The sequence below is a fragment of the Cervus elaphus genome, chromosome 1 (genome assembly GCF_910594005.1).
Source record: "Cervus elaphus chromosome 1, mCerEla1.1, whole genome shotgun sequence".
Taxonomy (NCBI): Eukaryota; Metazoa; Chordata; class Mammalia; order Artiodactyla; family Cervidae; genus Cervus; species Cervus elaphus.
The window spans coordinates 30720837-30743311 of NC_057815.1; the positions used below are offsets into that span (position 1 = coordinate 30720837).

At 40.2% G+C, this 22475-nt stretch overlaps 1 protein-coding gene across 1 annotated transcript in view; it reads left to right on the plus strand.

The window, feature by feature from the left end:
- Positions 1-13977: 13977 nt before the first annotated feature.
- Positions 13978-22475, plus strand: part of GUCY1A2 (guanylate cyclase 1 soluble subunit alpha 2) — a 431399-nt gene continuing 422901 nt past the window's right edge. Inside the window, exon 1 of the mRNA XM_043898183.1 lies at positions 13978-14495. Coding sequence (XP_043754118.1) covers positions 14196-14495 — 300 coding nt within the window. The 5' untranslated portion in view covers positions 13978-14195. The remainder of the gene's footprint in view (positions 14496-22475) is intronic.

Here is a 22475-nt window from a genome sequence, read left to right on the forward strand (position 1 = left end):
CGTTCCAATGTGTTCATTTCAAATATTGCATCCTCAGTTCTGTTGACCAGTTTGTTCTAGTGTTGTATTTATCATTGACCACATGATAGCCCCCCTGAATATTCTATAGCTATCTCTCTATCCTTTTCTAATCTCCCCTCTGGCTCTATATCTCTTGGACCTGGTTGACAATGCTTTTAAAGTGTGTATTTGGTCTGGTCCATTAACTGACAAGAAATTGCTGAAAGCCAGTCTTCTCAGTTTGTATGGATGAACATTCTCTTTCAATTGTTGGAAACAAAGGTAGTAAATTGAAAATCTTTCTCTGATAGAGAAAGAAAATGTATTAGATTGAATTTAAGAGCACAATATATTTTGTATGAATCAAGGTGGGATGATTTTTCTTGATCAATCCATTTTAGACTCTTCTTCATTGAATCAACCAAGTGACGGTCTTAGGACATCAAATAAAGGATTTGGGGATTAAGTACAAGACACGCCACTAACCCAAACACAGAGGTAGTGCTTATTGGATATTTTGGGAGTTCAAATAAAACCTGTTTCTATAGAGAATATCTCTCCTACTATCGATTTAATTACTGATATGCTTTGAAAATTGGCCATTTTAGAAAATCATAAGTAGAAATAGGGAAGTGACATATTTATCTTACTGACTTGGATTATATTCTAGGACAGCATCATAAGCACATAATATGTAGCAAATATGCCTCAAGTTTGAATGATACAGAAAATGGCTCTGTGTATGTGTGTGTATGTGGAGAGCAAGAATCATGAAAAGGCCATATACCTTAGTTTTAATGGTATGGACAGATTTCTTGAACAAGTGAAGCAGTCTGCCTGCTGCTTTATGTTCTTGGGAATAATCAACTGTATGGAAGAATTGTATGTATATAGGTAGATTTTCTTGACCCATAAAACACTCTCTTTATGTCACTTGCCAGGTCAACAAGTTAATTTTTCACTGCCTACAAGAGAAAGTCCATAGTAAAGGCCTTGTCTAATCTGGTCTTTATTTTCTTATTCAACTTCTCATGATTCCTTAGTATTTATTCTCTGATCCAGTTTGAATGCCATACACAGTATTTCCAAACACAACATTCTCTCTCTTCTCCATGTCCAATTCATTCATTTTCATCTATTCAAATTTTGCCCATTCTTCAAAGATCAATTCAAGTCCCATTCCCTTCAAAAGAAAATAGAGTTCACATTTCTTTTTCTTTTAAAATATTATAACTGATTTTCCATGTCACATCTAATCTGGTTCTATTTTGTATGGCCATTTGTTATTGATGTTATATAATTTTTCCTTAGGTTTATTAGTGTAAATTTTCCAAAACTGGGGATGATATCTCTATAAACTCTACTGTGCTTGGTTTCATACTAAATTTTAGTTACTCAAATATGTGTTGAGATGAATGAATATGGATGAATTTACTTAGCCAATTGTTGTTGTTCAGTTGCTAAGTTGTGTCTGATTCTTTGTGACTCCATGGACTACAGCATGCCATGCTTCCCTGTCCCTCACTATCTTCTGGAGTTTGCTCAGATTTACGCCCATTGAGTTGGTGATGCTATACAACCATCTCATCCTCTATCTCCCCCTTCTCCTCCAAGGTGGTTATGTGTAATTGGTATTCTTACTATCTGAGAATACAACTCAAATGATATTCTTTACAAATAATGAACCAGACTTTTTCTTTTCCTTCTCAAGGGATAGTCATTGTTAGGTACAGTCTTCTACAACAGAAATATGGAATGAGATTTTGCCATGCTAAGAGCTCTGAAAGTGAAAGTCACTCAGTCGTGTCCGACTCTTTGTGATCTCATGGACTATACGGTCCATGGGATTCTCCAGGTCAGAATACCGAAGTGGGTAGCCATTCCCTTCTCCAGGGTATCTTCCCAATCCAGGGATCAAAATCAGATCTCCCGCATTGCAGGCGGATTCTTTACCAGCTGAGTCAGAGGGGAAGCCAGCTGAGAGCTCTAATAGCTCTACCTGGGATTAACTGTGTACCATTGGGCCATGGACAGGTCCCTCAGTCTTTGGATGTCTCTGTTTCTCTGTTAACAAAATGCAATGAAGGACCTTCTTTCCCTTTCTTGACAACAGAAGCTATAGGGAATAAAGAACCTTACCCTTGTCTTTCTTGTTCTTTTCAAACAAAGAATAGTCATCAACATTTCAGGGTCAGTTTTGTTTGTTTATATTTTTGTTTTCTTTGGCCATCCTGTGTGGCTTGTGGGATCTTAGTTCCCCCAGAGATCGAACTTGTGGGCCCTGTAATGGAAGCGTGGAGTCCTAACCACTGGACCACCAGGAATTCCTCAGGGTTAGTTTTTAAAAGTAAAAATATTTTAAACTCTTTAAAAGTTTTGTGTGGGATAATATTGTTTTGCTATACTCTTGGCAAATACAACCCTTGGTAAAAAGATTATATGTATAAGAAATATCAAAAGCAAATATTTTATTGTCTTTTCAAATTATTTTGTTTCTTATTATGTATTCAAAGCTTAATTGACAGATGAGGAATAAGTTAAGACATAAAACAGATTTAAAGTACAGAATAATGCACTATACACAAGTTATACTTTAGGTAGTATCCTGTATACAAACTTATTATAACAGAAAATAACTTTAAAATGTATAATTTCCATTTTACATTTTCAAGCTCTTATTGTCTATTTACTCAGACTCTGTAATTAAGATAAAAGACTTGAGAACTTTGGAATGGCTGAACAACCAAAGTCACAGTTTCCAAACTGTACACTGAGAGGGCCTGGGATAATGTAATGAATACATAGGAGTGCAGAAGGATAAATTAAAATTTTGAGGGAAACACAATAAAATTTGACATCTGCTGAAAATTTAGAAAATATTAGCTTGAGGTAATTTCTAGTTTAACAGCGAATTGTGCTACATTGTTTTGATCAATTCATACATTTGCAAGCTAGGTTTATTGAAGTGGCTGCCACAGGAAAAAGTGTGGAGCAGGAAATTAAGTGGCAATGTTCAACCTCATCTCAAGTTTTGAGAAACTGTGCAAGGCCCAGCTACAAAATAACTAACTAAATAACTACACTTGTTTAAGAATGAAATAAAAATTTCCACTTTATATATTTATATATATATATATTTATACACTGTATTTTATAATATTAATTTTTATTGAAGTATCAGTTCAGTTCAGTTCAGTATTTCTGTCATGTCCAACTCTTTGTGACCCCATGGACTGCAGCACGCCAGGCTTCCGTGTCCTTCACCAACACCCGGAGCTTGCTCAAACTCCTGTCCATCTAGTAGGTGATGCTATCCAAACATCTCATCCTCTGTCATCCCCTTCTCCTCTTGTCTTCAATCTTTCCCAGCATCAGGGTCTTTTCCAATGAGTCTGTTCTTCACATCAGGTGGCCTAAGTGTTGAAGCTTCAGCTTCAGCCTCAGTCCTTCCAATGAATATTCAGAAATGATGTCCTTTAGGATTGACTGGTTTGATCTCCTTGCAGTCCAAGGGACTCTCAAGAGTCTTCTCCAACACCACAGTTCAAAAGCATCAATTCTTCAGCCTCAGCCTTCTTCATGTTCAAGCTCTCACATCCATACATGACTACTGGAAAAACCATAGCTTTGACTGGATAGACCTTTGTTGGCAAAGTAATATCTCTGCTTTTTAATATGCTAAGTTTGTCATAGCTTTTCTTCCAAGGAGCAAATGTCTTTGAATTTCATGGCTGCAGTCACCATCTCCAGTGATTTTGGGGCCTAAAACAATAAAGTCTCTCACTGTTTCCATTGTTTCCCCATCAATTTGCCATGAAGTGATGGGACCAGATGCCATGATCTTAGGTTTATGGATGTTGAGTTTTAAGCCAGGCTTTTGCTCTCCTCTTTCACTGTCATCAAGAGGCTCTTTAGTTCTTCTTTGCTTTCTGCCATAAGGGTGGTGTCATCTGCATATCTGAAATTATTGGTATTTCTCCCAGCAATCTTGATTCCAGTTTGTGCTTCATCCAGCCCAGCGTTTCTCATGATGTACACTGCATATAAGTTAAATAAGCAGGGTGATAATATACAGCCTTGACGTACTCCTTTCCAGTTTGGAATCAGTCTGTCGTTCCATGTCTTGTTCTAACTGTTGCTTCCTGACCTGCAGACAGGTTTCACAGGAGACAGGTAAGGTGGTCTGGTATTCTCATCTCTTGAAGAATTTTCCACAGTTTGTTGTGATCCACACAGTCAAGGGCTTTGGCATAGTCAATAAAGCAGAAGTAGACATTTTTCAGGAACTCTCTTGCTTTTTCTATGATCCAATGGATGTTGGCAATTGGATCTCTGGTTCCTCTGCCTTTTCCAAATCCAGCTTGAACATCTGGAGGTTTATGCTTCACATACTGTTAAAGCCTGGCTTAGAGAATTTTGAGCATTACTTTGCTAGCATGTGAGATGAGTACAATTGTGTAGTAGTTTGGCCATTCCTTGGTATTGCCTTTCTTTGGGATTGGAATGAAACTGGCCTTTTCCAGTCCTGTGGTCACTGCTGAGTTTTCCAAATTTGCTGGCATATTGAGTGCAGCACTTTCACAGCATCGTCTTTTTGGATCTGAAATAGCTCAGCTGGAATCCCATCACCTCCACTAGCTTTGTTCATAGTGATGCTTCCTAAGGCCCATTTTACTTCACATTCCAGGATGTCTGGCTCTAGGTGAGTGATCACACCATTGTGATTATCTGGGTCATGAAGATCTTTTTTGTATAGCTCTTCTGTGTCTTCTTGCCACCACTTCTTAATATCTTCTGCTTCTGTTAGGTCCCTACTATTTCTGTCCTTTATTGTGCCCATCTTTGCATAACATGTTCCCTTGGTGTCTCTAATTTTCTTGAAGAGATCTCTAGTCTTTCCTGTTCTACTGTTTTCCTCTATTTCTTTGCATTGATCACTGAGGAAGGCTTTCTTATCTCTCCTTGCTCTTCTTTGGAACTCTGCATTGAGATGGGTATATCATTTCTTTTCTCCTTTGCCTTTAGCGTCTCCTTTCACTATTGAGGTATAGTTGCTTTGCAATGCTGGGTTAGTTTCTAGTATACAGAAAAATGGATCAGCTGTAATTCTTCCCATTAGTTCACCACAGAGCACTGAGCAGAGTTTCCTGAGCTATACAGTAGGTTCTCACTAGTTATCTGTTTTATAAATAGTATCAGTAGTACACATATATATATATATGTCAATCCCAGTCTCCTAATTCATCTAACCCCTCTTTCCCCCCTTGATATCCATACACTTGTTCTCTACATCCATGTCTCTATTTCTGTCCTGTAAATAAGATCATCTATATCATTAAAGTTTTTTTTTTATTTTTTAAACATTCTATTATTGGAGTATAATTGCTTTACAAAGTTGTGTTCGTTTCTGCTGTAGAACAAAGTGAATCAGCTCTCCCCTCCCTCCTGAGCCTCCCCGCCACTCAGCCCCTGTCCCACCCTTCCAGGGCATCACAGAGCACAGAGCTGAGCTTCTCTCTATTATGCATATGGTTTTGTATATGTTCCAGTGCTACTCTCTCAGTTCTTCCTACCCTCTCCTGCTCCTGCTGTGTCCACATGTCCATTCTGTCTGCCTCTGGATTCTGGTCCTGCAAATAGATTCATCTGTGCCCTGTTTCTAGATATTTGTTAATATATGATATTTGTTTTTCTCTTTCTGACTTACTCCCCTCTGTACGACATTCTCTGTATCTATCCATGTCTCTGCGAATGGCACTATTTCATTACATTCAATGACTGTGTAATATTACTGTGTAATATAATATAATGTATAATGTATAATGACATTGTATATAGGTACCACATCTTATTCATCTGTTAATGTACAGTTAGGTTGCTTCCATGTCCTGCCTATTGTGAAGAGTGCTGCAATGGACATTGGGGTACATGTGTCTTTTTTAATTATGATTTCCTCTGGGTATATGCCTGGTAGTATGACAATTCTATTTTTAGATTTTAAAGGAAGCTCCATTTTGTTCTCCAAAGTGGATGTATCAATTTACATTCCCACCAACAGAGAAAATTTTACAATTTGTATGGAAATACAAAAGACCCTAAATAGCCAAAGCAATCCTGAGAAAGAAAAATGGAGCTAGAGGACTCATGCTCTCTGTCTTCAGGCCATACTACACAGCTATAGTAATCAAGATAGTATATTTGCTATCTTGCATAGCAAAGATGGCAAAAATATAAAAAGTACATATTTTAAATGCTACTAAGTTGCTAGGACATAAATCCTAATAAAATCGTTTCAGTACAACTGCCTTATACACTGAATTGTTAAGTATTTCTTTTGGTTTAGGGTATATTAAAAATTATTTGAAAACCTAAAAACCAAGAAAATTTGAATCTTCTCTGAGAAAGAAGTGGAAAGACCTTATGGAACTGGGCAAAGATAGACTCAGCTTATGTCTACATAACCTGCAGGGAGACACAGAATCACTTGTATGGTCTTGGTGCACAGGCTTTGGAATGACTATTAATGCAATCACATGCTACTTATCTGGAAACAAGGATAACTCTACTTACGTGACCATAATAAGTCCCTGTATGAATTCGAGAAAAGAACACTTTAATTGTAGTTCACAGTGGTGGTATAAATGCTTGTCCATTTTAGTATGCCAATAGAGGAATTAACACTTATAGTGCTTATTAAAAGGAGAACTGTTAGAAATGAGTAAACATATGTTTTACTTTAAAATTTTGTGTCTTTTGGTGGATAAAAAATTTAGAATTATTTTAACTAATATTTTTAGACTTGAACTGATCTATTAATTATTGAGATCAGTTATTTCAATATCACCCTGAAATGCTTTCCAAAGATTATCATGCAAATGAGTATAAATTGACTTTTTTCTTAATTTTAAACAAATATTTTTCTATTAATTACTTTAAGGAATCTAAGTACACTGCCATTTAATCAACATTAGTAACACTTTACTAATGTTTATTTTATATCTAGTGACAACGGCATAATATTTCATTCTGAATGCTAAAACTTTTAAGGATTCTAGTATTTATATTAAAATTGGATTAAAAATAGATTATTAATTTCAGATAATGATTACATGGCAGGGTGCATCAGTTCAGTTCAGTTCAGTTACTCGGTCACGTCTGACTGTTTGTGACCCCATGGACTCAGTGAATATGCATGACAAATTGAATATATTTAAGTAAATGTCTACTAACATTAACAAGGTTATATAAAGACACACATTGATAATTCATACTAATTCTTGTTAGCTGTCAAGCTTAATAAGTTGCAGACAGGAAAATATGATTCCTTTCTATAATATAATAAAGCAGACAGAAGAATTAGGTTATGAAAAGACAGAGAGATGGTGAACATCTAACCAAATACAATTGAGTTGAAATTTTTCCTTTTTTATCCATTTAATTCTGTGGACCATGTTCATAGCAGCTTCATTTAAGAAGCTCTCAGGCAATTAAAGAAGGGATTTGAGGAGAAATTGCATTCTCAGAAAGGATGTGTTAGGGAGGAAAAAAAGGAACTGACCCTATAATACGTGAGGTGAAATTTTTCTAGGCACAAGACATACCTGGAAATAAAATTAATGACTCCACAAATAGAAAACAAGGTTATTAAATCTTGGGGACTGATGATACTCTGACGATTTTACTCAACCCTTTTAATTTATAGATGTGGGGTCTGTGACCCAGAGAGGTTAAGCAACTTGCTTTTGGGTCACATGGCCAGTCATTAGCCGAGTGGTTACTGTTAAGTAAAGCTTCTGCACAGATCAGTGCTTTTTCATGACATTGTGTTCCAAGGAATAATTCCAATGTATAATATGTACTTGTAATGCAATAGACCACTAACATTGTGATTTTAATTCATCAGATTTTCTTTGTATTTTTCAAACATTTGAGGTCAATTACAAAATGAAGGCACGAAACAGGTTTCAATAGAAATATATGGGCTTAGGAGTAGGACTGGAATTCTGACTAATACTTATCAGCTCCATGATCTTGAGGAAAGTATTTAAAACCTCTGTGCAAAATTTTCATATTTGTAAAACTGGGTAAATACATCCAACGGTGTCATTGTAAAGATTAAATGAAGCAAAAAGTAAAAACACCCTAGTGCATAGTAGATTCTCAACAAATGTTAATTCATCTTTACTTAGATTTGGAAGGCAAGCCTTTGGAAATAATTTGAAAGGCAAAAGGTTTGGGTACAATGTGGGAAGAAATATTTAGGGAAATGATTAAAGGCTATAAGCGGACTGCAGTTGAATCACTTAGTACAAAGTATTGCTCTTATTAGATATATAAGGACAAAACTGTGATTTATAAAAATATGTAAAAACAAAAAAAAACAAAAAAAAAAATATGTAAAAACACAATAATCTTCCAATATAATCTGTACTTAGTACATGAAAAAGAATCTCAAATAAAGGGTGTAGAGAGCTAATACTTCTGAAGACAAAAAGGCTGGAAATTGTAGGAGTCATTGACTTACAGAGTCTCTCCTCAGAGGAGGATAGATTTTTGCAGTGCATAATTGAGAGTGCAAAGCCATTTACAGTCACTTGAGGAAGAGAGAGTTACCTGTCTGAGGCACCAAAAGACAATGATTACTTTTCCTTTTTCTTGCTTTCTTGGATATGGCAGCATAAAGAAAAGATGCAATTGTCCCACTTACAAGGGTCTTTTGGGTACAAATCTACCAAGTGTTGCATTGGCTTTATTTCTTCCCCTCCAACATCCTTCTTACTTTGAGCAAGAAGTACTTCTTGAAGGTGTTATGATAAAATTTAATCATAGAATGATTGTTTGCACTGTCTTCCAGGTATCCCTTTACATGTGAACAAAGCAGATAGTTGATCTCATTTTGATACTTAATGTTGTTGTTATTTAGTAGCTCAGTCCTGTCGGATACTTTGTGACCCCATGGACTGTAGCCTGCCAAGCTCCTCTGTCTATGAGATTTCCCAGGCAAGAATACTGGAGTGGGTTGCCATTTTTTTCTCCAGGGGATCGTCCTGACCCAGGGATCAAATCCTCGTCTTCTGCGTCTCCTGAACTGGCAGGTGGATTCTTTAACACTGAGCCACCAGGGAAGTCCTTAGTTATAAACTTATGCATGAATATGAAGCATGATATCTTTGCTCTTATTTGTTCAGTCTTTCACTGAGAAAGTATGTTTTCCCTCTTATAAAAAATGATTATGAGAAAGTGGGAGAGGTAGACAGATCTCATTTAGGAAATGCGTACATACGGTTAACCTGCAAATATGGAATATGTGTGTGTGTGTATGTGTGGTAATTTTTCTGAGTCAGGGATACAGAAAAACTTGTCCTACTTAAGAATTCACCTGCTGCTATATTTCTTTGAAGAACTTGCTTTACTATTACATGCACAGTTCCTGTAAATTGCCAAATTTATGTAAAGATTGACTAGAAGGAGTGATTTCCTCAGTCTTCTGATATCAAGCAAGAACTCTGTTTCACAGAACACATATGTAGTTAGATGTTGCAGGTTTTCTTGCTGAAGACTTGGATGGACGAAAAGAAATTAGGAAAGAGTTTGAAGTTCTGAATTGCAAAGAATTTGGAGACTGAGGACTGAGGTAAGTTGTTTTTTTTTTTTGTTTGTTTGTCTTTTGTTTTTAACTCGACAGAGGTAATTTTTCTTTACTTTTCTGGACAGAATGAAAATCAAATCAAATGATGCAATGTAAGTGAAAGGACTTTATAAACAGCAATGTTGTACATGAAGGTAAGACATGCACAACAATTTATTTTTATATTTAAAGGGGAATTAGTCACCATTTTAATTAAGATGAGGAATCTACTCTCTAAAGGAATCCTTCCCAATGCTTGATCATTCTGAGTTGAGTCCTCAACTGCCCTCACTGACTTCACAAACAAACCAAGTACATTCCTGCATTTTCTTTTTCCAGTAGGATACTATACTTTGAGGAATTTATCAAAACACAATATATTTAGCAGGACTGAATTTGTGGGAATGAGTCTGTGCAAGTTTTCCCCCTAAAATCAGAGCACAAATCTTTCATTTTTCAGTGGACTACTCTTTCCTAAAATATATGGATTCCTTTTAATAGTTCTAAGGCTTTAAATTTTTGTTTTATGGAGAAGAGGTTATGCTATCTTTTAAAGATGTTAATTCAAGTATAGCACATTGCATTGTTCATACGGAGAAGTTTTGAACCCTCCGCCTGAGCAGAAATATGAAGGAAACCCTTGAAAGTAAAATAGATTGATATACTGTTTATATCTAGGCCTCCATTTATTTATAGTTTAAAAATCAGTGGGGAAATTGTGATCATCAATTCATACAGAAAACTGTAAGATCCACTTTTTCTGGCTAGATACTATGAAGAGTCTGATTCAAATGGTTCACACAAAGCAAAAATGTCCCATAGGTGCAGAATTCTTTCTGGCAACAAACCTTCAGTGTAAACAAGACCCTTGGGCTGCCTGTAAATTTTGGAAATGAATGATACTTATTGCCTTGACCTCAGGCATTTGACTTTTAGACAAGAGTATGAATGATTAGTAAAAGTTTTGATTTTAAGTTCAATGTAAAGGTTATTTGCCATTACCAAAAAAGAACATTTGTGTGAGTGTGTGAGCTACAGTAGTTATTAAAAGAATATAAAAGGCATATGCTGTTTAGTATCCAGAATAGAAGATCTAAAATTATATGACTGTAAAGAACTTGACAGTTATATCATTATTACTGAAAAAGAGAACTAAAAATTACAGCATTATGCTATGATTGATACTGCACAACGAGAATATTAAACCGCTTTCCCAATGTTGTAATAATGTAGTTTACTCCCCCAAAATAAGGAAAAAAGGCCAGTGAAAGTTTTCAGCAGAACTGATGAATAAACTTTATGATAAAAATTTAATGTGTATCTAATTTCCAGTGGAAACAAATGCATGCAGAATTAAGTGAAGTAGTAGGAAAATCAACAGTAGATACACCATAAAATCAAAATCTTAGTAATTACAAATAATAACTATTATTATCACTTTTAAAAAGAGGCCTGATTTCCTCTGCTAAGAGGAGAAACTATGCAGTTAGCAATTAGCAAACTGAGAAAGAATATATATATATATATACATATGCACATATAGGAGGACGACAGAGGATGCGATGGTGGGATGGCATCACCGACTCAATGGTCATGAGTTTGAGTAAGCTCCACGAGTTGGTGATGGACAAGGAAGCCTGGCATGCTGCAGTTCGTGGGACTGCAAAGAGTTGGACACTACTGAGCACCCTTATGGCAGAAAGTGAAGAGGAACTAAAAAACCTCTTGATGAAAGTGAAGGAGGAGAGTGAAAAAGTTGGCTTAAACTCAACATTCAGAAAACTAAGATCATGGCATCTGGTCCCATTACTTCATGGGAAATAGATGGGGAAATAGTGGAAACAGTGTCAGACTTTATTTTTTGGGGCTCCAAAATCACTGCAGATGGTGATTGCAGCCATGAAATTAAAAAGACACTTACTCCTTGGAAGGAAAGTTATGACCAACCTAGATAGCATATTAAAAAGCAGAGACATTACTTTGCCAACAAAGGTCAATCTAGTCAAGGCTATGGTTTTTCCAGTGGTCATGTATGGATGTGAGAGCTGGACTGTGAAGAAAGCTGAGTGCCGAAAAATTGATGCTTTTGAACTGTGGTGTTGAAGAAGACTCTTGAGAGTCCCTTGGACTGCAAGGAGATCCAACCAGTCCATCCTGAAGGAGATAAGTCTGGGTGTTCATTGGAAGGACTGATGCTGAAGCTGAAACTCCAATACTTTGGCCACCTGATGTGAAGAGTTGACTGATTGGAAAAGACCCTGATGCTGGGAGGGATTGGGGGCAGGAGGAGAAGGGGGCAACAGAGGATGAGATGGCTGGATGGCATCACTGACTTGATGGATATGAGTTTGAGTAAACTCCGGGAGTTGGTGATGAACGGGGAGGCCTGGCATGCTGCGATTCGTGGGGTCACAAAGAGTCGGACACAACTGAGCGACTGAACTGAACTGAGCAACTGAACTGAACTGAACTGATATATATATATATATATATATATACATATAGATATATGTATGTATTTGAAGGGGAGTATGTGTGTGGAATGTGCAAGTTCATATCTTTAACATCTATTTAAAACCTGATTAAGGCATATCTCTGAATCAACTTGAGGGCATTTTCCCCAAATGTAAAAGGAATCTTCAGACAGCATTTATATTTATTTGGGTTCTCATAAACAAACTGAAAGATTTAGAATTAAAAGCAAATTGAGGTTGTGTTGTAGCAAGGGGTTTTTGTTTTATCTGTTAGTTTTAAAATAGACACAATCCAGAAACCTATCTGCCTTTACCTTGGAAGAACCTTTGAAAGAAAAACTGCTTTTGCTTTTGTGTCTCTACAGAGCGAAAGCCAGAACCTGTCAACTTTTCTTTCCAGGGAAGGGGAATGGTGGGGAGCGTGCTCAGGTGCTTTGCTGCAGAGGGAAGCACAGCCAGGGACCCTTATTTGCCCATCTCAGTGTTAGAACAAGTCCCAGGCTTTCCTGGAGCTAAAGCAAGCACAATGGGGAGACGCACTAAGCGCCACTGTTCTTTTGCCAAGAGGCAGGCTTCGGAATGGGGCTTCCCTGGTAGCTCAGTCGGTACAGAATCCCCCTGCAACGAGGGAAACCTCCGTTCGCCCCCTGGGTTGGGAAGATCCCCTGAAGGAGGACATAGCAACCCACTCCAGTATTCTTGCCTGGAGAATCCCCATGGACAGAGGAGCCTGGCAGGCTACACAGTCCATGGGGTCGCAAAGAGTCGGACACGACCGAGAGACTAAGCACAGCGCAGCCCAAGCTTTGGAATGAAGCAGCTCCACAGCAAACCTGGGAGGCTGTTCTTGGGCTTTGAAAAGTCTTTCTCTCACTCCCCTTGGCTTTCCCGAGCAGCATTTGCAGCCTAGCCCGAATAGATCGCATATTTGGAGCAAAGCGCCAGGAGAATGAAGGGTAGTGTCATTCCCCGGCTCCTAGGTGGTGGAGTCCGTGGAGGGACTGCGCCTGCAAGCGCGGCTCCAGGTGGCCAGCGGAGCTGTCCAGCACCAGCACCGAGGCGGGGGGCCAGGGGCCCGGGCTCGCCCAGCCAGGTCGATGCTCGGCAACAGGGCTCTTGCCCAAGCAGACGCTGTCCTCATTCACTGCCTCTCGGCTCTGGGCTATCTACAAGCCCACGCAGCCTCGGCCGAGGAGGAGAACACCCGTCCACACCAGCTGCTGCTCCAGCAGGGTGGGTGGGCCCTCCCCTTCCCTTGTAAGCGACTCCTTGGGCATGGGCGGGCTGGACCCCTCGGCTTTCCCCCTTGGCCTCAGGACTTCCCAAATGAACTCGGAGGGAAAGATCGATGATGGACTCTAAATGATGGACCCCAGTTCCACGCCCTCAGGCTTCCCCGAGGCGGCTGCAGAGGCAGGTGTTCCGTCCCGGCCGGGTGCCCCCCTGTCTCAGGGCCTCCGGGGCCCCGTCTGCTCCTCAGCTGCCTCTTCCGCGAGGAGGTGGGGACGGCGGGAGCTGGGGTGGCGCTCAGAGGACGGCGCCGAAGTGTCCCCGTTGCTCCCGAAACGTGGCGACAGCACAGAGGCAGAGACTTCCAGTGGGTGCGAAGGCGACACGTGACGGCTGCGGAGAGACGGCGCGGAGGAGGGGGCGCGCGGAGGCAGGAGGCGGGCGGCGAGGCGAGGGGAGGCGGGAGGGAAGGGCGGGCGGAGCGGGGGCACCAGGGGCGAGCTGGGCGCGCGGGCGGCGCGAGCTTCTGCTTCCGCGGCCGCGCGGCCGCCGCCTCCCCGCCCGGCCGCCCCCGGGCTCGCAGCCTCCCCACGAGCCGGAGAGCGACCGCGGAGACGCGTCCAGGCGCGCGCCGAGGCGGCAGCGGCCGGCGAACGCGGGCCCAGAGCAGCGCGGCGCTGCAAGTTCCCGCCATGAGCAGTCGGCTCCCGAGGCTCCGCGGCTCCGGGGCCGCCCTCCCGGCCGAGCAGCCCTGCCCCGTCGCCCCGCGGCAGCAGCGCCCCTAACGCCGCCGGTGCAACCGCCGCCGCCGCCCGTATCCCTGCCGCCGCCGCCGCCGCCTCGGCCGCCGCAGCGCCGACAGCATGTCTCGGAGGAAGATTTCGTCCGAGTCCTTCAGCTCCCTGGGCTCCGACTATCTGGAGACCAGCCCCGAGGAGGAGGTGGAGTGCCCGTTGTCCAGGCTCTGCTGGAACGGCGGCCGCAGCGCGCCCGGGCCGTTCGAGCCCAGCGCGGCGCTCGTCTCCGCCCGAGTCCCGGCGGCCGGCGCAGCAGCAGCCGCCGCAGTCAGCGCCGCCACGGCCGGGGCCAGGCGAGCGCAGCGCCGGAGGCGGGTCAACCTGGACTCGCTGGGCGAGAGCATCAGCCGTCTGACGGCGCCCTCGGTGAGTAGAGACGGGAGCAGGGCCGAGCCTCGGGAGGAAGGACGCGGACCGGGCGGGTGGGCGCCAGGCTGGTCCCGCCGCGTGCCAAGAGCCCCGCCGCCGGGGGGTGGCGGGGCCTAGGCCGGCCTAGTTCCCGATGACCCCCGGGAGAGACCTGGACTTCGGGCCCTGGTGGAAGGGGGCACTGGGATACGGGCATGGAGTGAGACTTCACTCCTCCGGGGGAGCTCCCGATTCAAAGGTCTGTCTGCCCACCTCCAGCATTTGCAACCTCCTTCGTCGCAGTCACCCTGACGACTCGACGGCTCCTTCTCACCCACCTGTTTTCTTTCCCCCAAACTTTCCCAGGCGCTGTGTCTCCTCTCTTCTCCAGCATCCCACAGGAACCCCTACTCCCAGGAAACTCTTCCCCTCTTCCGCCCCCCCCCCCGGCCCCCCGCCACTCTCTTGCTCTTAGCATGACCTTCTCTGACATCTTTGAATTCTGCAAGCTAACTGCCTTCATATGTTGCATTCCTTTTCTCAGTCTTTAGGGACCGGTTGTCATATAATTTTTTGAGTTGCCTTTTGATGAAGAGCCCTCTAATCTCGTTTTCTCACCACCGAATGTATTTTTTCTTGGTCACTGGTCATTTATTGGCTCTATCTTCTTCTGTGGGTAACCCGGGTATTTGGTTTTCTAAACTCTCTCTTCTGTTTCTCGCACCCCTACCTCATCCTTCACTCTCTGTCCCCTGGATTCTTTAGTGCATTCTCCCTCAGTTTTTCAGTTTCCTTATGTTAGGCCCCGAGCAACTATCTGTTGAATGAATAAATGCCTGCCTAGCTCTAACTTGTGCTCATTCGGGATGGCTGTGTCATCAGGTCCAGGTGTACTCCAGACTCCCTATGATTCTTGGCATCTTTCCAGAGCACTCTGCCTCCTTCCTGGTCAAGCATTTCAGCTTCTCTTGACTTTTAATCTTTGCAGCAATGCCAGAGTTCTGTTTCAGTCTTTCTCAGACTGTGTGAGCTCTGTTTTGAAGGAACTCCATTGCAGACAGAATGCTAAAGAGATTCACTGTTAAACCAAAGCTGCTTTTTATTTGCACCTTGACTGGTTACACGGATTTCAACTTCGGAAAGCACTTTTAGCTACCCGTCTCTGAGACTTTTACTTCTTTAAAGTTTCCAAAGTGAATCTGAACAGTGATCTTGTTTGCCTACTCTTGAGTCTCCCTCTTGAAAGTGCTCTTGCAGTTCATGGTAGGAGGGCCTTGAGAAAGAATCGGATCCAGAGAGACTGGGAACTTGTACCAGGCAGTCCTGCAAATAGCCTGGGGCTGTTGCCTTGATGGAGTATGGCCTTTTCCTGTAGCAATGAGACTGCTGTTTCAGTCATCTTCCTTTTTTGTGCATTTTCCCTTCAAATACCTTTTTGCCACTTCTTCCATTGAGAACCTAGGCACAAAACTCAATAGGTTAGCTACTGTTTGCTATTATTAATGCAAATATTTCCCAGGAAGCACACTTTTAGGAACTATTTGATGTTGCAAATTGTTGAACTTAAGCCTTTATAAAAGGAGTCCAGTAATCCTGTGCATATGTAGTTTTGTGTCAGTGCCCAAAGCAACATTTGTGCAATATACTAATTCTTCATTGTAACAGATTCATATCTAATATGATAATTTTACTAAAGATAAGTATTAGATTTTTGTGGGAATTGCTTTTATAATTCTGGAAGGTTTTTTTTTTTCCCTAAAAATAAAAATTTACAAATTTTTCAAAAGTTGTGGCAGTGCCTTTGGTAATGCCAGTTTAACATAAGACTACTCTCGGTGACTTATATTAGAAATAGATAAAAGAAATTGAATGCTACTATTTATTGCCAAAATAAGAGGGAAGAAACAGTCTCTGACTTTTACCTTTTATAAACGTAAAATTTGAATGACTTTGGCTCTTTGCCAGATTAAAAAAACATGTAATCAGGTGTTTAGATAAGAAATTTGAAAATAATTGTGATAATCAGAAATAAGCAACAGCTGTATGTACTTTCCATCCTGTAATTCTTTTCTATTTTGAAAAAGCTTTTTCACCTGTAATGCTGAAAACATATAGGTGAATATAATGTAACAATTCCAACTTCCTAAGACATGTGTAAACCAGTTCTCATTGACTCACCATATCAACAGTGGACTTGGTAACACAAAACAGTATATTTCAAAGCAGTGACTATTCTGTGTTCTCTACCCCCATTTTCTTTTGTTTGGCAAACAAGAACACTACTTCAAAAAATTACTGTAAATTTGTTCTCCTACGTTGTCAGCATTCTAAACTCCTCTGGAAACACTTATGTCCTATCCAGTGTCCTTTCGTTAGAGCTGAACAACTTAAAAATGAATGAACAAGCAAAATAACCCAAACCCAAAAAACCCTGAGAACAGCCATTATCAGAGCATTCTTAGATGGAAATTTCTAATTGTTTTGAGTTTTGCAAACCTTCTTGCATTGCTATGGAAGCTCTTGTCTTCATAGTGGTCTCATTGTGGAATGTTGTTTTGATCACTGGAGATTTCCTTCTTTTTTATGCAGAATAATTTGCAAGTAGGGAAATGGAAATACATTTAATAAATACTATGATATTGCCAAGTAATTCAGCTAGTAATTTGGTCAATGGAATATTCAAACTCAGGTTTTTGATATTTTAAGAGATACTAATAGCTGCATTGATATTAGCTATACAGGTTATAATACTTCATAACATTTTAATAATAAAAGTAAATTGAACTGATGAATTTGAAAAAAAATCCAGAATTCAGGAGACCTGGTTCTCATTCGCTGTGCCTTGGATAACTAAATACATGTATATCACTTTTACTATCTAGGATCATTCTTTTCTGTAGATTATTACATTTAAAGCCTCTCCCTGTTCTGGCATTCTATGAAGACAGGTATCGTCATGCTTTCAGTGTTGTTCAGTCACTCAGTCAGTCACTCAGTCATGTCTGACACTTTGTAACCTCATGGACTGCAGCACACCAGGCTTCCCTGTCCTTCATTATCTCCCAGAGCTTGTCAAACTCATGTCCATTGAATCAGAGATGCCATCCAACAATTTCATCCTCTGTCGTCCCCTTCTCCTGCCTTCAATCTTTCCCAGCATCCAGGTCTTTACCAATGAGTTGGCTCTTCCCATCAGGTGGCCAAAGTATTGGAGCTTCAGCTTCAGCATCAGTCCTTCCAATGAATATTCAGGGTTGATTTCCTTTAGGATTGACTGGTTTGATCTCCTTGCAGTTCAATGGACTCTCAAGAGTTTTCTCCAACACCAGTTAGAAAACATCAATTCTTTGAGGTTCAGCCCTCTTTATGGTCCAACTTTCACATCCATACATGACTCCAACCATAGCTTTGACTATATGGACCTTTGTTGGCAAAGTGATGTCTCTGCTTTTTTAATATGCTGTCTACATTTTTCATAGCTTTTCTTACAAGGAGTAAGCAGTCTCTATCTGTAGTGATTTTGGAGCCCAAGAAAATAAAGTCTGTCACTGTTTCCATTTTTTGCCCATCTATTAGCCATGAAGTGATGGGCCTGGATGCCATGATCATTGTTTTTTGAATGTTAAGTTTTAAGCCAGCTTTTTCACTCTCTTCTTTCACCTTCATCAAGAAGCCCTTTAGTTCCTCTTCACTTTCTGCCGATAGGGTGGTGTCATCTGCATATCTGAGGTTATTGGTATTTCTCTTGGCAATCTTGATTCCAGCTTGAGCTTCATCTAGCCCGAGCTTCATCTAGCCCAGCATTTTGGGTGTAAGTTAAATAAGTTTTAAGTTAAATAAGCATGTAAGTTAAATAAGTTTTCAATAAACTCTCACAGTGGCATATGAAATAAAAAGCAAGGACATATGAGTTTTAAAACTGAGGAAAGTCGATTAATTTCTCAAGTAGGGGCATCAAAGTACTATTTTTTCCAATTAGTTGTTAAAAAATATTTGAGGGTCTGCTATGTGGCAAGTATTGTGCAAAGCATTGGTGATAGAATTGCCAAATAAAACTTTCCCATTCTTCAACCTCATGAAACTTTAATTATAGCTTTTATTCTAAGTAAACTGTATTGAGGGAAAATATAAGAACTCCAGTTGCTGCAGAGATATTTAGGGGAAGTTTTATCCTCCACTTTGGTTGGTTTTGTTCACTGCAGATCTCTGGGGTGCAGCCATAAAGAGAAAAATAATCCTAAAGATCTGGTATAAATCACTTATTATGTTATTTATTTTGCAATAATTTACTTGGGAACACATACGAAGAAATAGCTGGGACTTTTTGCATCAAGGGTAAATTTGGGATCTCATTTTATTTTCATTTTATTTTTATGAATGATGATTGCTTAGACCCCTATCACTTTGACCTCAGTTTTGGGTTTGCTAATGTCAGCCTATCAGTGAAGATACTCTCAGAAATCACCTGGGGGCAAGGCTTTCTTAGGTCTCTTGTCTGAGCACTACTAGCTGTTAAAACATCTGTTTGCATGCTCAGTTGCTCAGTCATGTCCAACTCTTTGTGGCCCCAAGGACTGTAGCCCTCCAGGCACATTATAGGTGACTTTGAAGACTTCCGAAGCTATAGATAGCAGAATGACAGGAAGAAAAGTAACAGAATTGCACGGATGGCATGTAAGGGGAGGAAAGCTACTTACATAAGGATTAGTCCAAGAAGTAAAGAACAGCGAGGAAAGAAAAAGGAAGGGAAGCTTGAATTTAAGTAGCAAAAAAGCAAAATTGTTTTTGGAAAGGAAATTTTATTGATATAAGCCAATGAAAAATTGAAAGAGCATAAAAAATACATATTTAGCCTCTCACTAAATAAAATGAACTCTGTGATGTATAAGGCCTTAAATAAAACCTTAGAAATTGTAAGTGTAACTAACATGTAAATCATGAAAAGTATGTAAAATATATTTGTGAGGTAAGATATTTGACACATTTATGTGTTTTAATTGGAATTTTAAGATTTTGAAGTTACGGGTTGTAAACTTCTGAGCAATAAATTCATTAAAATTAAAAATTAAACAAAATGTATTCTAGCAGTTTAATGCTTTCACTTTTGTATAAATTAGACACTGCAATCTGAAATCAGAATTTAATGGCCTTTTCTGTTTCTATAGAAAATATTCTATTTTCTATTTCTATTACTTTTCTCTACTTCATCCCTAGTCATCAGAAATAACGTGGCAGAGTTGAAAGTACAAGCATATGTTTTTTGACAGACAATCTGAATAACTCCTTTCTGAGCCCTTTACTATATCTAAGACCCTGGGAGAGCCAACTCCTACCTTTTCAGAGCCTTAGTTTTCTATTTTGTGAAGTAGGAATCATGACTACCTTATAGCTGTGTTGTGAAAGAGGAGGAATATTTCTTGTAGAATTTCTTGAACTTGATAAATGATAGTTTAAGCTGCAATTCATTAACTTCAGTCAAATTTAAATGCCTCCAAATGATCTATAATTGTTTGTTTTTTCTCAGTAACTTACTTATGAGTGTATGAGTGCTAAGGCTATAGCCTGTAAAGGCTCCTCTCTCCGTGGGATTCTCCAGGCAAGAATACTGGATTGGGTTGCCATGCTCTCCTCCAGGAGGATCTTCCTGACATAGGGATTGAACCTGCATCTCTTTTGTCTCCTGCGTTGGCAAGCAGATTCTTCACTACTAGTGCCGCCTGGGAAGACCTTACTTATTAATAACCTTATTACAAAAGGCTTCCCTGGTGGCTCAGTAGTAAGAAATGGCAAACCACTCCAGTATTCTTGTCTGAGAAATCCCATGATTTCTCAGAGGAGCCTGGCAGCCTGGGGTCCCAAAGTCAGACATGACTTAGTGACTGAACAACAATAACAACCTTATTAAAAGAGTTCATAGGTCAACTGATGACATGTACCTAAAAAAATTGATAAGGTGTAAATTTTATTGGCATTGCCCAGTCTATCCATTAAAAAATTAAAAGTGGAGCCCATTTTTGGCTCCCTGGCTGTGACTCATGTGAGTACATAAAATGTGTAATCATTACAGATTCAAAACTTTCTGTCAAACTGTTGAATGTTATGTGGCAGTATGACTACCATTACTATAAATTCCATAAAAGTATTACAACATATGTATTTGGTCGAATATAGGTATTTCAATGCAAATTATTTTTAACTTAGGAAAAATCATTAGCTGAAAGAAAAATTGTTTATTTCACTTGCCTGAGAATTTCAAGAGTTCCCCATCCATTGCATTCAAAATAATTTGTATGTATGTTCAAAGGCTTAGGCTGTGAGATACAACAGTGACCCAACTAATAACTTTTATGTTTTGTGTAAGGCACTTTATTCTACCAGCTCAGTTGTTGGACCTTCATTTTAAAGATAAATTTTGACTATGGGAAATGACATCAGTGATTAGAGGTAATGTAATTATATAATCATTTTTACTATATAGTTTATCTACCTTGAAGTACTCTGAGGTGTGTGAGAGGGGTTGCTATTGTTGTTCAGTTGCTGAGCTATGTCCAACTCTTTACAACTGCCGTGGAGTGCAGCTTGTCAGGCTTTCCTGTCCTTCTTTTTCACACTCATCAAGAGGCTCTTTAGTTCCTCTTCACTTTCTGCCATTAGGTGGTGTCATCTGCATATGTGAGGTTGTAGATATTCCTCCTGGCAATCTTGATTCCAGCTTGTGCTTCATCCAGCCCAGCATTTTGCACGAGGTATTTTGCTTTTTCTATGATCCAGTGGATGTTGGCAATTAGGTCTCTGGTTCTCTGCCTTTTCTAAATCCAGCTTCTACATCTGAAAGTTCTTTGTTCACATACCGTTGAATTATATAATTACGTACTGTTGAAGGATTTGCTAGCATGTGAAATGAGTGCAATCGTGTGGTAGTTTGAACATTCTTTGGCATTGCCCTTTCGGGATTGGAATGAAAACTGACTTTTTCCAGTACTGTGGCAATTGCTGAGTTTTCCAGATTTGCTGGCATGTGAAGTGAAGTCGCTCAATCATGTCTGACTCTTTGCGACCCCATGGACTGTAGCCTATGATGCTCCTCCATCCATGGGATTTTCCAGGCAAGAGGACTGGAGTGGGGTGCCATTTCCTTCTCCAGAAGATTTTCCCAACCCAGGGATCGCATTGTGGGCAGACGCTTTACCATCTGAGCCACCAGGGCACTTTAACAGCATCATATTTTAGATTTATAAATAGCTTTATAAATAGATTTATAAATAGCTCAGATGGAATTCCATCACCTCCACTAGCTTTGTTTTTAGTAATGCTTCCTAAGGCCTACTTGGCTTCACATTCCAGGATGTCAGGTAAGTGACCAAACCATTGTGATTATCTGAGTCATTAAGACCTTTTTTGTACAGTTCTTCTGTGTATTCTTGCCCCTCATCTTAATCTCTTCTGCTTGTGTTAGATCCTTGCTGTTTCTGTCCTTTAGTGTGTCGTTCTTTGCATGATATATTCCTTTAGTATTGCTAATTTTCTTGAAGAGATCTCTAGTTTTTCCCATTCTATTGTATTCCTCTATTTCTTTGCATTGTTCACTTAAGAAGGCTTTCTTATCTCTCCTTGCTGTTCTTTGGAACTCTGCATTCAATTGGGTATATCTTTCCCTTTCTCCTTTGCCTTTTGCTTCTCTTCTTTTCTAAGCTATTTGTAAGGCTTCCTTAGATAAGCATTTTGCCTTGTTTCATTTCTTTCTTGGGGATGGTTTTGGTCACCGCTTCCCATACAATGCAGTGAACCTCTGTCTGTAATTCTTCAGGCACTCTGTCAAATCTAATCCGTTGAATCTATTTGTCACTTCCACTGTATAATCATAAGGGATTGGATTTGGGTTGTAACTGAATGGCCCAGGGGTTTTACCTACTTTCTTCAACTTAAATCTGAATTTTGAAATGAGCCCATGATCTGAGTGGCAGTCAGCTCCGAATCTTGTGTTTGCTAACTATATAG